The sequence below is a fragment of the Lingula anatina genome, chromosome 1 (genome assembly GCF_051362555.1).
Source record: "Lingula anatina isolate TDL-2025a chromosome 1, LinAna3.0, whole genome shotgun sequence".
NCBI lineage: Eukaryota > Metazoa > Brachiopoda > Lingulata > Lingulida > Lingulidae > Lingula > Lingula anatina.
This window is the reverse complement of record NC_141767.1, coordinates 53,687,158-53,701,083: the sequence shown is the minus strand read 5'-3', so window position 1 is coordinate 53,701,083 and position 13,926 is coordinate 53,687,158. Positions and strand designations below refer to the sequence as shown.

The 13,926-nt window shown below is 35.6% G+C and overlaps 1 protein-coding gene across 1 annotated transcript; it reads right to left on the bottom strand.

The window, feature by feature from the left end:
- Positions 1-2,278: 2,278 nt before the first annotated feature.
- Positions 2,279-7,143, bottom strand: LOC106170277 (uncharacterized). The gene is made up of 5 exons (XM_013550112.2): positions 6,962-7,143; positions 5,246-5,339; positions 4,726-4,875; positions 4,026-4,215; positions 2,279-3,303 (listed from the first exon to the last, which is right to left on the bottom strand). The coding sequence occupies exons 1-5, from the start codon at positions 7,025-7,027 to the stop codon at positions 3,156-3,158; spliced, it is 648 nt and encodes a 215-aa protein (XP_013405566.2). The 5' UTR covers positions 7,028-7,143; the 3' UTR covers positions 2,279-3,155.
- Between the last annotated feature and the right edge of the window lie 6,783 nt (positions 7,144-13,926).

Sequence of the window (13,926 nt, the reverse complement as noted above, 5' to 3'; positions counted from 1 at the left end):
AGTAGCGTTGGAACAAGCAGTCAGTATTGCATATTCATGGATGTGTAAAACTGACAAGACTTGGAGAACAGCAGTAGAATGCTTCCTATTAATGTCACTTTAACTGGCAATGTTGGACATTGAGAACATGGTTTTGTAATGGTGACAAATATGCTTTCCCTTTTTCAAAATTATCTTCTCTTTTTAATCATTCGTGAAATTGATACATTCAAAACCAAAAGTAGCATTAACACGTGCGCTCAAAATGAGATACATTTTGTTGACAGAATCTCTTAATTTTTCATCTTACTTTTACGTCTAGACCAACAAAAGACCCCCCCCCCCCCCCCCCCCCCCCGTTAAGAATATAAATAGTACACAATAGAACTAGCAGTGTAGAGTTGAGTTTGCATTTTATTGTGTTAGAGGAGCAGTCTGATGCATCTAACACAAGCAGTTAATCATTTGCATATTTGATACATTTTCATTCAGGGTGGTACCCCATGAGTTTGCACATTTTTTTCTATTTTCAACCGTGTCTTTGTGGGAGAAAGACTTACTCATATTCTTCTTCTTTTGGTGTTTCAAACTAACTTGACTTACAATTTATATTTTTGGGACAGGCATAAATGGCGAGTTTTAATATTAAAATATTTTGTAAACCTTGTGCTACTCAGATTGACTTTTGAAAAGTTAAGATTGAAGAGATTTGACTAGATCATTAACTTCCATGTATTAGAAAAGCATTTTAATACATTCAGTATGGGCAGGATAGTATAATACACTGTAGTTGTGAAATTCATCTATAATATTTCAAAACTTTTTCATTTTAAAAGCTCACACAGTGCTTACATTTGTATTATTTTTTTTCTAGTTTTTTCACGTGTCCTGGGTATTCCCGGTTTTGAAATAAACAGTGATCCAGTGAAATTACTTCTGTCTTCCATGATTCAATCGCGTTCCTCGTGTCTTCTCCTCCCCCCTCCACCGTCCCGCTTTTGTCGGAAAGAGGACAAACACACGATATTGTTTTATAAACGACGCCCTTCCTTTCCTGGGATCACCTGCGCATCAGTTCCATGTCTGGTATAATAGTATATATAAACGGATGTATTCAGCAACTCATCATGTCAGATTTATCAACGTCTGGAATGAAACAAAGAAAGCTCAAAGGGATTTCATCAAGCTGGTTTGAACAGTTAAAAGCATCTAATGGCCCTTTACAACATAACCTTCAGTGTGAATGAGTTAGACGAGCTGGCACAGATCAGTTACACTGATCCCTCAACAACAAGCGTATGACATACAATGTGTTTGTTGAGTAGACTTGATTGCACCGTTTCAATGAACTGTACGGATGAAGTATCACAGGGGCCTCAAAAATAGTATACAAAAAAACAGGTCACTGAAGAAGGATCACTGCCTTTACCTTTATAAAATATTGTTGAATTGTGTTAAAATCAAAATATTTACTATCGTCTAATTATTAATGACAATACATTATTTTGAGCTGTGATGAAAATGAAAACTGATGAGAAAATATTTTTTTTAGAAAACCCGCCTTTCACAAATGTAGTGAAATGCCACTTGGGTTTTGTCCATTACGGAGCCACTGGCTTTGTTACTGCTTCCTTTCTTCACACTTCTTACTTCAAATAACACAATCCAAGTTTGTCGTGCAATGCAATTGATCTTGAAACCATTCAGTTAGGCCAGTGAGAAATTAAACTCAACGCATGCAGTCAGTCATACACCGAGGTCAGTTCAGGTGACACATCACGTCATCTGGAGTCTGCACAGAAGCATCCCCCATGTTTCAGAGGTCACTGGAAACTCGCATCTACATTATCAGCGGGTCTTTTTGATATTTCCATTGTCTGGATAACATTTTAGCATCTGGTGATATCTTAAACTAGTGGTGCACAAAAGTGGAAGCAGAAACCACCAGAAGTCTATAATGCTAAATAATAACAGGATGTTGCATAAACACTGACAAGAATTTAGATTAAAAGTAGATGTTATAGAACAGACACACATGGGTATTAAACTGAACTCTCAATTTATCACACTCATGACAATAAAATGATAGTCCATGATGGAACCCTTAGTCACCCAGCTTTATCTGGCAAATAGGTGACAATTGGAGAAGTGAACATCCAATTAACTTGTAAGTTGTAGTCGCAAGGTGATAATTGCTTAATTTACAGCTACTGTATGCCACCGCATTAAATTGCACTTGTCTGACATGTATGGTAACTAAAACAGTAAATTAACAAGCAGGAAAAAGAAGCATTACAAATAATTTTTACAAAAATATAAATTTATTTGTACACTTCTATAAAAGATAAAAATCATTTTCATCATAAAAGTAAAGATGTCTATGTACAATGTTTGCAAAACACATATTGTGATGATGCTATCTTTATCAACCATCTAGTTTACATGCTGGACTTTCTGCATGGAAAATATGCAATCAAAACTTGGAAAATATGCAATCATTAATATAAGGTTTCTATCTCTTAAAACGTACATTATTTCTTAATCAAACATCATTTCACATTTAAGACATGAGTGAGTTCTGAAATGACAATTTGAAAAACTGACAAAAATAAAATATGATGTAAACATTACATGTATACCATGACTGGAACTGTTATTTGTTATCAAGGCAAAGCACCTTATGTCTGGAATGCATCTCAGCACGAGTTCACATTCACTAATTGACAGTTACACCTTTACCTGCTGCTTACACTTAATACAGCAAGACAAGTATGATATCTTGGCAGTGAAGTAGGTCTTAAACTCATGTGCCAAAAAAACAATAATGAAAAGGAAAACACAGTTTGCATTGGTACATTTCCATTCTGCCCCATGTAATGCACAGATTAAAAGACATCCAACAGTCATACCTCTCACAAAATTCTTAAAAAGCTTCCATTCTACCAATAACACATTTAAGTAGTAGTGTGGCATTAAAGCATTCCACAATGCAGTCTTACTGAGTTCTGCTGTCTGTACAGTAGTTCTTAGGGCTTCTTCCTTACTCTTTACTTGGTACCAAAGTGCTGAGAGGAACTGGTTGTTGCTGTAGTAAACTACATTTATTGGGTGATGCATTTAACCCCATTCAAAGCACAAGAATATTTATAAATGAGATTAAACCTTAATTTATCTGACTAAACCATGGGAGACAGTCTTGGACAGCTGTTTTGTCCCTGCTCATCTTCCTGTTGTGCCTCAATGGGTGTGTAGGGTGGGGGTGGGATGGATGAAAGATCTACATGGTAGGATGATACCTCATTGTCCAGCAGGCTTGCAGTTGAACTGGTCAATAAGAAAAATGGGAAACATTACAATTTTATAATGGTAAAATAGACCACTCATCTGGACGAAATAACTCACAGAAAAATATAATAATAATAATAATAATAATAATCTCTTAAAAACCTGACATCAACAAAGCCTACACTGTTTCATATTTTCATAATGGACACAGTGCATGTACATAAAAATGTTCTTCATAACCATGTTGTTTTTTCTAGATGTTCTTACATCTACTGAATTTGTAACTGGGTCTCAATATTTAGAAAAGCAGCAGCTTATTCTAAAATCTGATACACAGATTAGGAATTTTCTTATGATGGACTGAAATTGTATACACAGAAAAAGCTAGTACACTATCATTTTTCATTCAATATCCTACTTTTTCTTTTAAGTAATACAGTTATTTTGGCAACAGATGAAAAAAATATTAATTCCATGCCCACATATAGTCACCATAAGACCGAACTTCTTTCCACATTTTTCAACCATCCATAACAGTACTAACAACTGCTTTTAGGATCTTGTTTTACTTCAAGTCAGTATTACCTGTTATCTATCCCCACGAGGGGCTTCCATGTGTCTAAGCCTGGGCATCTAAATGCTTTAAGGTGGTAATTATACAAGGTTGATCAATGCTTGGCAAAAACAATCCAGCTTTTTTTCAAATTGATGCTCATCGGTAAAACTAACAAATATTATTACAAAATCTCGAACAAACAAACCTTTCATCAATGACTTCTTCCACCAGTTCTTCCCCGTGGGAGGTATGCCTGGAAGATGGTTGGATGTGTGGAGAGGAAGCGGTGCCCACTGTGGTTACTGGAAGGTTCAGGTAGTGACTGGTGCTGTAAGGTGGAGGATCCTCTGGCATGTCTTGCACCTCTTCATAACTAGGTAAATGGAGCCCTTTATCTACATACCAAGAAAATAATATTACTAATGTCATGGAATACCAGTAGGCATTACATGGAAACTGGCATACTAAGTATTTCAATAAATTTAGATGTTTGTTTGTGGATAAAATGGTGTTTGAACCAGTTAAACTGGGATTAGATTTGATTGGTTGAGACTAGAACAAACTAAACATGCTCCTATGTTGGTCCTACAACGTAGGTTGAGAAGGGTGGAATTTGCAACAATATCCTTCTCCCAATGAGCCTCGTTTCTATCAGTGACAGTGTAAGACAGAGGGAGTATATACACATCTGAGGGTCTGTGAAGTATTTGTTATATTTTTCTTTAAAAGTTTAAACATAGTGATGTGATAAATTCTTTATGCAATTACTGGAGGGATACCAATGGTATGTGCACCTCAACTTATTATATATATAATTCCTGTATTTATTTCCTGCATCCTACACCTGATTGTTTTCAAATTCAAATTTATTATAACAAAAAATGTCTATGTCAAATCAAACTAACCTGGATCAAATAAAGGCTGAAAAAAATGTATTGTTCTATTGCCCCTTCTACTATGCCTTCTTCTCTGAAGAGCTTGTCTTTTCAACCGCCTGTGTTGATATATACAACAGAAGCTCACTGCAGCTATGATGACCCATATCAGCCAAAACCCTGAAGCAAAAGTCCTTGTTTGTTCTAAATGATGGTTTACTATGCAATGATAAATAATATGTTTTGCTCAAGTACTCAAGAAGACAAATACTTGGTCTGGCAGAGAGACAACACTCTACAATAATGTAAAACAAGTATTAATATGGTGAAACTTGGAAACTCTCCCTAAAATTATCATTATTATTATCATCATCAATACATCATACAAACTTTACTCTTCACTTCTTTTTTCTTTCTCAACATACCATTTCAAATCTCTCATTTAAAAAATACACTCCCTGATTAACAGTTGACAAAATATTAAGTCATATAACTGCAATTAAAGTACAGATACATGCAGTACCATTGTCAAATTAAGTTGAGTACTTACACCACAACTCATAATAATATGTACAACATTTCCCTTTCCCACAACAATGAGACTCTTCACAATAGAAGTCTGAATCAGGACAGTAATCCAAAGCCTGAAAAGAAATAAACTTACTACAACTGAAAAAACTGTCTTGGCCAAGATCATAAACACCCTATTGAAAACAATCTTATGTTATTTTTCAACATTCATACCTTTGAATGATATCTATTGGGTTCTTTTGCAAGAAAAGTTATGTGTAAGCACTGTTATAAGTGTATTTTCTATGTCTACTTCATACACAGGGGCTATTCCCACAGATATTTGAATCGATCTATCTCCCTGGGGAGTCACACTAAATTGCTGTCAACTTGGCTGACTTTAATGTCTGTCACACCTAGTAAAGCTGTTAGGGGGTAATTATCTTTACCCCTTAGCTGATTTGGTAGGCGTGACAGACATTTAAGCTGGTTAGTTGATAACAATTTAGGGAGACTCCCCAGGGAGTTAGATCGATCCAGATGGATCGATCTATGTATGGGAACCCAGTCATAGTTGATATCCAAAACCCTACTAATACATGAAATTGCTAGTTAACACATTTTTTTTTTTTGTGCGAAGGGTGTTGGCATAGTTGCATGTATCAGCCAATACAGGCACATCTGCCAAAATAGTGAGTACTAGGTACATCTGGTGATTAAGATTTACATTGAATTAAGTAGCTTTATTTCAAAACATCTTTCAAATAATGTATATTTATATATTTAAAAACCTATAATGGGAAGGGGGGACACAAGGAACAGCTAGAAATGTGTAATCAATGCAAAAGAACAATAGAAATTCACTGAGGCACAGAGCGCGGGACCTTGATAATAATCTGTTCAGGCTCCCGTGGAGCTATCAACACAGCTTATTTGAGACAATGGGCGAATGATTACCCGAACACACACGTCTTCAAAGGAAGATGCTGCGTTTCAAATTCCTTCATAATTTTGTCCATGCCCTAGGAAAATACTTTGATCTGCAAATAGCTTACAAGTCCAACACTGCAAATCTTTCATCAAAATAGAGTAAATTACCATGTCATTCAAAATTGTATTTTGAACTCCAAATAATTATTTTGGTGATGATTCCTTATTAAAATTAATTTGGACAGGAGAAAGTTTCATTTTAGATGCCAGTTATCAGTAGAATATACTCATATCTGACGCCTATTTTTTTTTTTTTTTTAATGTACATATTATGGCAGGACACATGTCACGTGCTTTAGGTTCATTTACCTGTTAATAATTTAAATATCTCATGCTTACTAGGACCCGGTTTACTTTAAGTCCAAAGAAACAAAAGGTTAGAGTATACCCGGTGACATCAGGACAAGGCGGAAACGTCACACATTTACTTTTCATTCAATTCGTAAACAACTGCATGCGTTCACATAAATTCAGACAAAGTAAACCTTTCTTTAAAGGAAGGTAATAAACTTCAAACTGTGACATAATGCCGACCACTAACTCTGTTTCAAAAATATATGGTCAACACATTTACTCAAACAACATCTTCGACATATAAATGAAGACAACAGAAAACACAAACTGGGAAATCTCTTTAAACCAGCTGACTACAAATAACAAGCCACGACCCTAAATAACCGCACATAAAACGTTTGCGCAACAATTAACTTTTCGACTTCCATATTCCACCTGTAAAACGTATTGTTAAAGTTTATCATTCACAAACCTTTATCAAAGAAGCTGAATGAGAAAATAGTGTAATAATCGCCACTTTGAAAGTTTCACTCCCCATTCTCTTGTCATTTTGCGTTGGCCTCGATTTGAAATTTAAACACCAACGGTTGGATTGTCATGCAAATATTGGTGGCGCCATCTGACGGCCGTAACGTAAATGGCTTCGGCAAAGCGACTTATTGTAAATCTGTCCGGTGTAACGATACTGAGGGTCCATGTTGCAGAGACCCCGACTTCGATTTAGTTATAATGGTTAGTGTTAGTCTGACCTACAGTAAGTGGGGCAAAATTTAGGGCGAGGGTTACCTGTACAAATGAATTGGAAGCGGACTCTCTATCATGGGGGACTCCGTCACGTTACAACGGTCTGTCCGGGTGGGCATGTAGCCTACTCTGACCGGGTGCTTGTAATTATTCATATAGCACTTTTTTTGCATTCATGTTACTTCACGTCTGTATTTTGTATTGGAAAATATTAAAATTATTATAAAGTACGTATGAAATATGGAAGCGTGTAAGGGTCACAACACCAACACCAAAAAGAAAGCTCACAACACCAACACCAAAAAGAAGACTCACAACACCAACACCAAAAAGAAAGCTCACAACACCAACACCAAAAAGAAAGCTCACAACACCAACACCAAAAAGAAAACTCACAACACCAACACCAAAAACAAAACTCACAACACCAACACCAAAAAGAAAACTCACAACACCAACACCAAAAACAAAGCTCACAACACCAACACCAAAAAGAAAACTCACAACACCAAACAAAGAGCGTTTTAAACAAACCTGAGTATCATGTAAACCGTATCATGTCTGCACTATATGACCACTCACACTTGACCCACTTCAATGGCCATTAAAGAATAATCAATCAATTGTCAAGCCTACACATTAAAGAGTAGAGGCAGTTCCAACCCTTCAAGATGTTAATTTTGTGTCTTACTTTTTAACACAATAAAGCTTAATTGAGATTTCGTATTCAGCTGTGCGGCTGTTGAGGCACAGTGTTTATAAAAATAAAGCTCGATCACCAGTAATGTAAGGTGTGGTCCTTGTAGAAATAATAACGTAACGTAGAACAAAGTAAGAGTCAAGTTTCAATTTCTGAATCTATTTCTACATATCAATCAATCCCAGCTACATTTGAGGATCGCCAATTATTCAAAAATCATGTTTTACTTATAGTTCTGTCGAAGAACGCTGATTATGTGATATTCAGGCATCAGCCTCAACTACCGAAGTTGATAAACATGACTTAAACGATTTAACATTCAGAAGTGAGGTACGTGTGACTTCTGGATGTTAAGCCCGAGAAGTGTCTCGAAGTTAATTAGCTTGCAATGGTTTAAGGTCCTTTGATTGAAGAACCATATATTCTAACATATTTTAGTTTAAAGGGAAAAACTAAAATAAGATAGAAAATATAGTTACTTTGGTTGCTTTGGCAACAACAAGCACGGGGAGCATTTTAAACACAGAGGCTAGTAGCAATCTTGAGAATCATATGTATTATGTTTGCACCAGGTTAGGCTACTATTCCAACTTGACCGACTTCAGTAGTCATTGAAGAACAATCAATCACTTGTCAAGGTTGCATATTAAAGAGTAGTGGCAATTCCAACCCTTCTAGAGAAAATGGTCTATTTTAATCTTAATTAGATCATCTAAGATTTTTTCACAAAAGCAGGATAGACAGCCGTGCCAAGCAGTCAAAGTAACCATATTTTCTATCCTATTTTAGTTTTTACCTCTAAACTAAAATATGGGAGAAAATATGGTTGTTCAATCAAAGGGCCTTAAACTTCACAATTGATTGTTCTTTAATGGCCACTGAAGTGGGTCAAGTAGAGTGGTTATCTAATGCAGACATGATACTCGGGTTTGTTTAAAGTGAAGTTTATTTTTGGTGTTGGTGTTGTGAGTTTTGTTTTTGGTGTTGGTGTTGTGAAGTTTGTTTTTGGTGTTGGTGTTGTGAGTTTTGTTTTTTATGTTGGTGTTGTGAGCTTTGTTTTTGATGTTGGTGTTGTGAGTTTTCTTTTTGGTGTTGGTGTTGTGAGTTTTCTTTTTGGTGTTGGTGTTGTGAAGTTTGTTTTTGGTGTTGGTGTTGTGACCCTTACACGCTTCCATATTATAGTACGCGTTGATAGTATATCATTATACATGTATAATGATAGTAGGCCTATATCATTATACATGTCCCTATGTGTGTAATGGGGGAGCGGGAGGGGTGTTTGCTCGAGTGGCTAAACATAAAAAAGCGAGGCAGACATAAAGCAGAAAATGATGATGCACAAAATAGTTTTTTTTTTCAATTTTGATGCAGTATTACATAATGCTAAACAGCAAAATCAACATCAAATTTTAATTATGCACAACGGGTAACAAAGACAGTAGGCCTACTAAGAACAGCACGTTTTTTTTTTTTTTTTTTTTTTTTTTTTTTTTTTTTTTTTTTTTTTGAAAAATGAACGTTTCACAAAAATGCATTAGGGGCCTACGTGCTTCAAGGAAAAGAAACTAATTGAACTGGGTTTCTGACTCAAAGCTGTATTTTATTCCTAAGAATCGCTCTTGTAAGTGTGACTCACTGAGCATAATGTAAGTAACACAGTTTTCTTTATTACTGCTAATGGTGCACAAAATTGGATATTTCTCAATTTTGATGCAATATTGCATAATGCTTAACAGCAAGATCAACACCAAACTTAAATTATGCACAACAGGTATCACGGATATTAAGAATATGCAACAGAAAAATGGCACATGAGAGTTCAAATTCACACAATTTTCATGTCAGAATGACAAAAATGAAAATTAAAAAAAAAAATGCATAAATTCCAGAAAAAAAATCCTGTCAAGCTATATGTTTCCAATCTAAGTTGTATGTCAATCTTAAGAAACAAATTTTCAAGTTCAAGAATAATAAGTAACATAAACTGCATAGCTTAATGAATAACGATTGGGCTGAATTTTTGGACTCTATCTGTATTTTACATATATATATTAATCAAATCTGTAAGTTTGAAGTCAAAAGGCCAAATGGTTGTTCACTTAAATTGTTGTCTCTGAAGCAGTGTACGGCATCGGCGACGTAACCAGCGACGACAGACAAAGGCGATGGATGGATGTACAGAAACGATGTACACATTTACGTAAACAATGTAACTAACATGGGTAAAAAAAATGCCACCTGGTTCTTACGTTTTAAAATGTGATAGGCCTTCTTAAGCACACTAAGAAATCTACAGAGGTACGGTGCCTGTAGGCCTACTATTATAGCACCTGGGCCCAATACCCGTTAGGTCTACCGGAACGTTCCAAATAATTGATACTCGGTGAGATCTTCAGTTTGCGACGCTTAAAACTAGGTTGTCTAAGCTCTTTTAATTTGCCTCTCTCAGTGATGTACTGTACGGAAACTGTTAAATTGGTAATACAATGTACCGGTATGTTTCCTGTAAACTTTGAAAAAAGGGAAATTCTTAACTACATTGTACACCTAAGATAGTAAAAAATCGACTGGAAAATAGCCCCTCACAAGCCAAATTACCTTACCCGAAAGAGATACTCGCACAGTTACTCTTGTAACTCAGTTACTCTATAGATACAAGTAGGCCTACATGCATATTTGAATTGCATTCTGTGCATGTAGGGCGGCTCTGAGGTTTATTTCCGGCTAGCAACAACCCAATAACGTTGTTTCATGGGTCCAGAAGTTTCATCCAGGTGGTACATTCTGTATGGACTTGCACCCACCTTAGGGGACTTTGGGGAAGGCATTCTTCAAAATTTCCAAAGAAAAATATTTTTCAAAAGATTGAAAAAGAGGAGAGATAATTAGCTCGCGCGAATGTTTGTTTCCTTAAAAAGGTGTAAAACGCGTTCGGGTGTATTATTTTCCTATTACCGGTTTGATTTTGATCGGTCATAGAAAACGCTGGCTACATTTTGGGTTTTACTCGTGAACGGAAAAATGGATAGATGAGTGAAATCACTGTAAATCAAATCAAAATCAGTACAAAGTTGTCTACTAGACTTCCTCACAGTACCCGCAAACCATGTCACACTGATTACACGCATAGCAGGGAATTTATTCATTTAAATGCATGTACGGTAATATAGTTTATAAGCAGTAGAAGGCTAGCAGCAAACTTCTTCCCAAAATGGAGAAAGCATTAATGAACGGAAGAAAATTTTAAAAACGTTTTATTTCGCAGCCACAAATGTATTTGCTCAAGGTTGACACGTCAATATTCAGATTTTAAAATACCCACCTTGCTTTTGTAGCATCCTTTATATTGATAAGCAGTTCAGCTTTCTTTGACTATTCTTAACATACTCTGTCACTAAGTCTATAAATACATATACGATCCATTTAATCTTAGGAAAGCCATCCTACCGCAAATCCTTTTTCTCGAGAGCAGAAGGAACCATCAATAACAGATAGGGTTCTTTGTGTCATTTCCTTCAATGTATTACTCTGGTGATTGTCACTGACAAAAATCTGGCAAGGCGCATGTTAATGAAGGCAACATGACTTTGCTGGACTAATAAGAAAGATTAGGCCTAGAATGGAAAAAAAGTACCTTGTTTGGGCGCATTAGCCAGGCAAAGAAAATGTCAATCAGATAAATATTGTTAAATTAAACAATATACTAAACCCTGCATGCAAGGCTGCCAGTTCAAAGTATTTCCTCAGAAAATTAAGATCTTGCACGAACGCAGCGTCACAGACAGATGCCAGCTCTATACTTGGTTTTTCTTTAGGTTCCTGAGTTTCTGGGAATGTCATTTTGTGGGAAAGTAACATTAATCTTTCTATCTCCGAGCCCACGACCCCGCTGCCAGGACTTTCCAGGAAACCTGATTAGAAATAAGATAAAGAGATGACAGTCTCTAAGAATTCACTAAGGCCCTTATATTCAGTATTCACTATGAGCAAATCAAAGTGGTGGTGAAATACTCTCACTCATCATTGAAACATCTCTTTTAGAAAATACATTTTACAGTCGTACTGACATTGATTGTCCCGCTTTAAAACGAAAAGGGTGTTCAAACACAGAAAAAGGGCTCTTTTGTGTCCACGATATAAAAGTCATGGATGACACCACACTATATTACAAGGTTTATTGCACGGTTAAACAAGGTGCCCCAACTACACAAAACAAACTCCCTGTGGCAGCCTCGAATCTTCATTAATGGACAAAGCCACATTGATGGACTGGTTTATACATGTTTCAATATGAACCATGCCTTTTCATGATAGAAAGTATTGTTAACATGTCTCTTTAAAATGTTTATTTTAAAGATTAAATCTAACTTCATTTTAAAATATTTCATAAATGGATTGTTGCGTATATTACAAGGAAAGAGAGAATACAAAAAAGCCTTATTATTTATGATAAGCTTCTTTGATATCGGTGGAATGGTTGGAAATATAGATTTTTTTTATTATCAATGTCGAGACCTGCAAATCGTTCGAAAAGTATGATCTGTGTGTAAAGATAAGTATATCAAATTGAAATGCCTGTTTAAAGAAACCGACGTAGCTTAATTTATTTTGTGTGCATTCTATAGAACTGATCATTAATCCGCTTTAAAATGTTTGGTCATAATTTCAATGACTTTCAAGTGATTTACTATACGAAAAAATTTTTATGTACTGTGCATATAGACCCAATGTTTCTAAAATCGCAGGCCATTGTTATCAAACCCAAAAGGCGAATAAACCAGTCACTAAGGTCGGAACAAGCATGACACCTCATAATAATGTTGCTTTTATACATGTAAGCAATACCATAAAAATACATCAAAACCAATAACCATAACTTATCCAGTAACAATAACAATAATTTATCCAGTTTAGCTGAAATTTATTTCTGTTACCTTTATTTTCATGGGTAAAGTACTTTGACCATTAGATGTAAATGTCACAAGATATTGCAGTTTTTACTATGTACTATACTCTATGAAGAATACGTATTGGGGTACTTACTGAAAATATTAAGTTAATAAATGTATGTCCTTTCATGAGATGCATGACTATGCCTTTCACTGTGTAACGTAAGACAAAAAGACACTACCGCAAATGGTTTGATCGTCAAAAACACTATCTTTGGTACAATATATCGATTACGACCAATTATGCCCCCCCTCCCCCGTCGTCATTTGTGGTCACCATATAAAGAATCCCATTTCGCTCTTTGCAGAAAAGGCTTTTACACACAATGGACAATAGAAGTGTCACCCCCTGAATTAGAGTAATCAAATAATATTAATCAAGTAATCAATAATCAAAGTAGACAGATCTTGAGTAGTTATAATGCCTGGTCTACATTTTTTATGTGAAATTTCCTGTTAATAAAATGATACCAGGAGCATATCATTCCACAGTCATTTATATCCCCCAAAGTATTGGTTCAGTAGGGGTGACACTTCTATTGTCCATTGTGTGTACAAGGATTTTATGCGAAGGCGAAAGAAAAAAGTATTTCTGTTTTATTCAATATGTGTTTAAAGTTTTTACGTTAAATATATGTCATGTGGCTCTTTGTATCAAGAAGCGTACGAATTTTTATTAACTGTGGCTTAAAATTTTACCTAATGTTGTTTCTTTACAGTAAATCCCAATTCACTTAATTGTAACTGTGTGCTGTTGTATTAAAATATCTGTGAGTATGCCTTGGGATTGTTTCTGCGCGTCATTAATCTGACATTATTATATCAATATTAAAGAAAGGCTATGGATATCAACTTATGCTGCAGGCATTGCCGTTTACTTTTAAACAGTCGAAATGGCAACCCACTTACGGTGTATATGCAGCCTAAATAACAGTTGGGAAAAGGTCGACTGTGTGATTGAAAGACAACAAAAATGTCAATCTAGATGGTTAATCATTGACCATAAATTGTGTATTGCAACATGCCTTATGACTTTTAAAACGC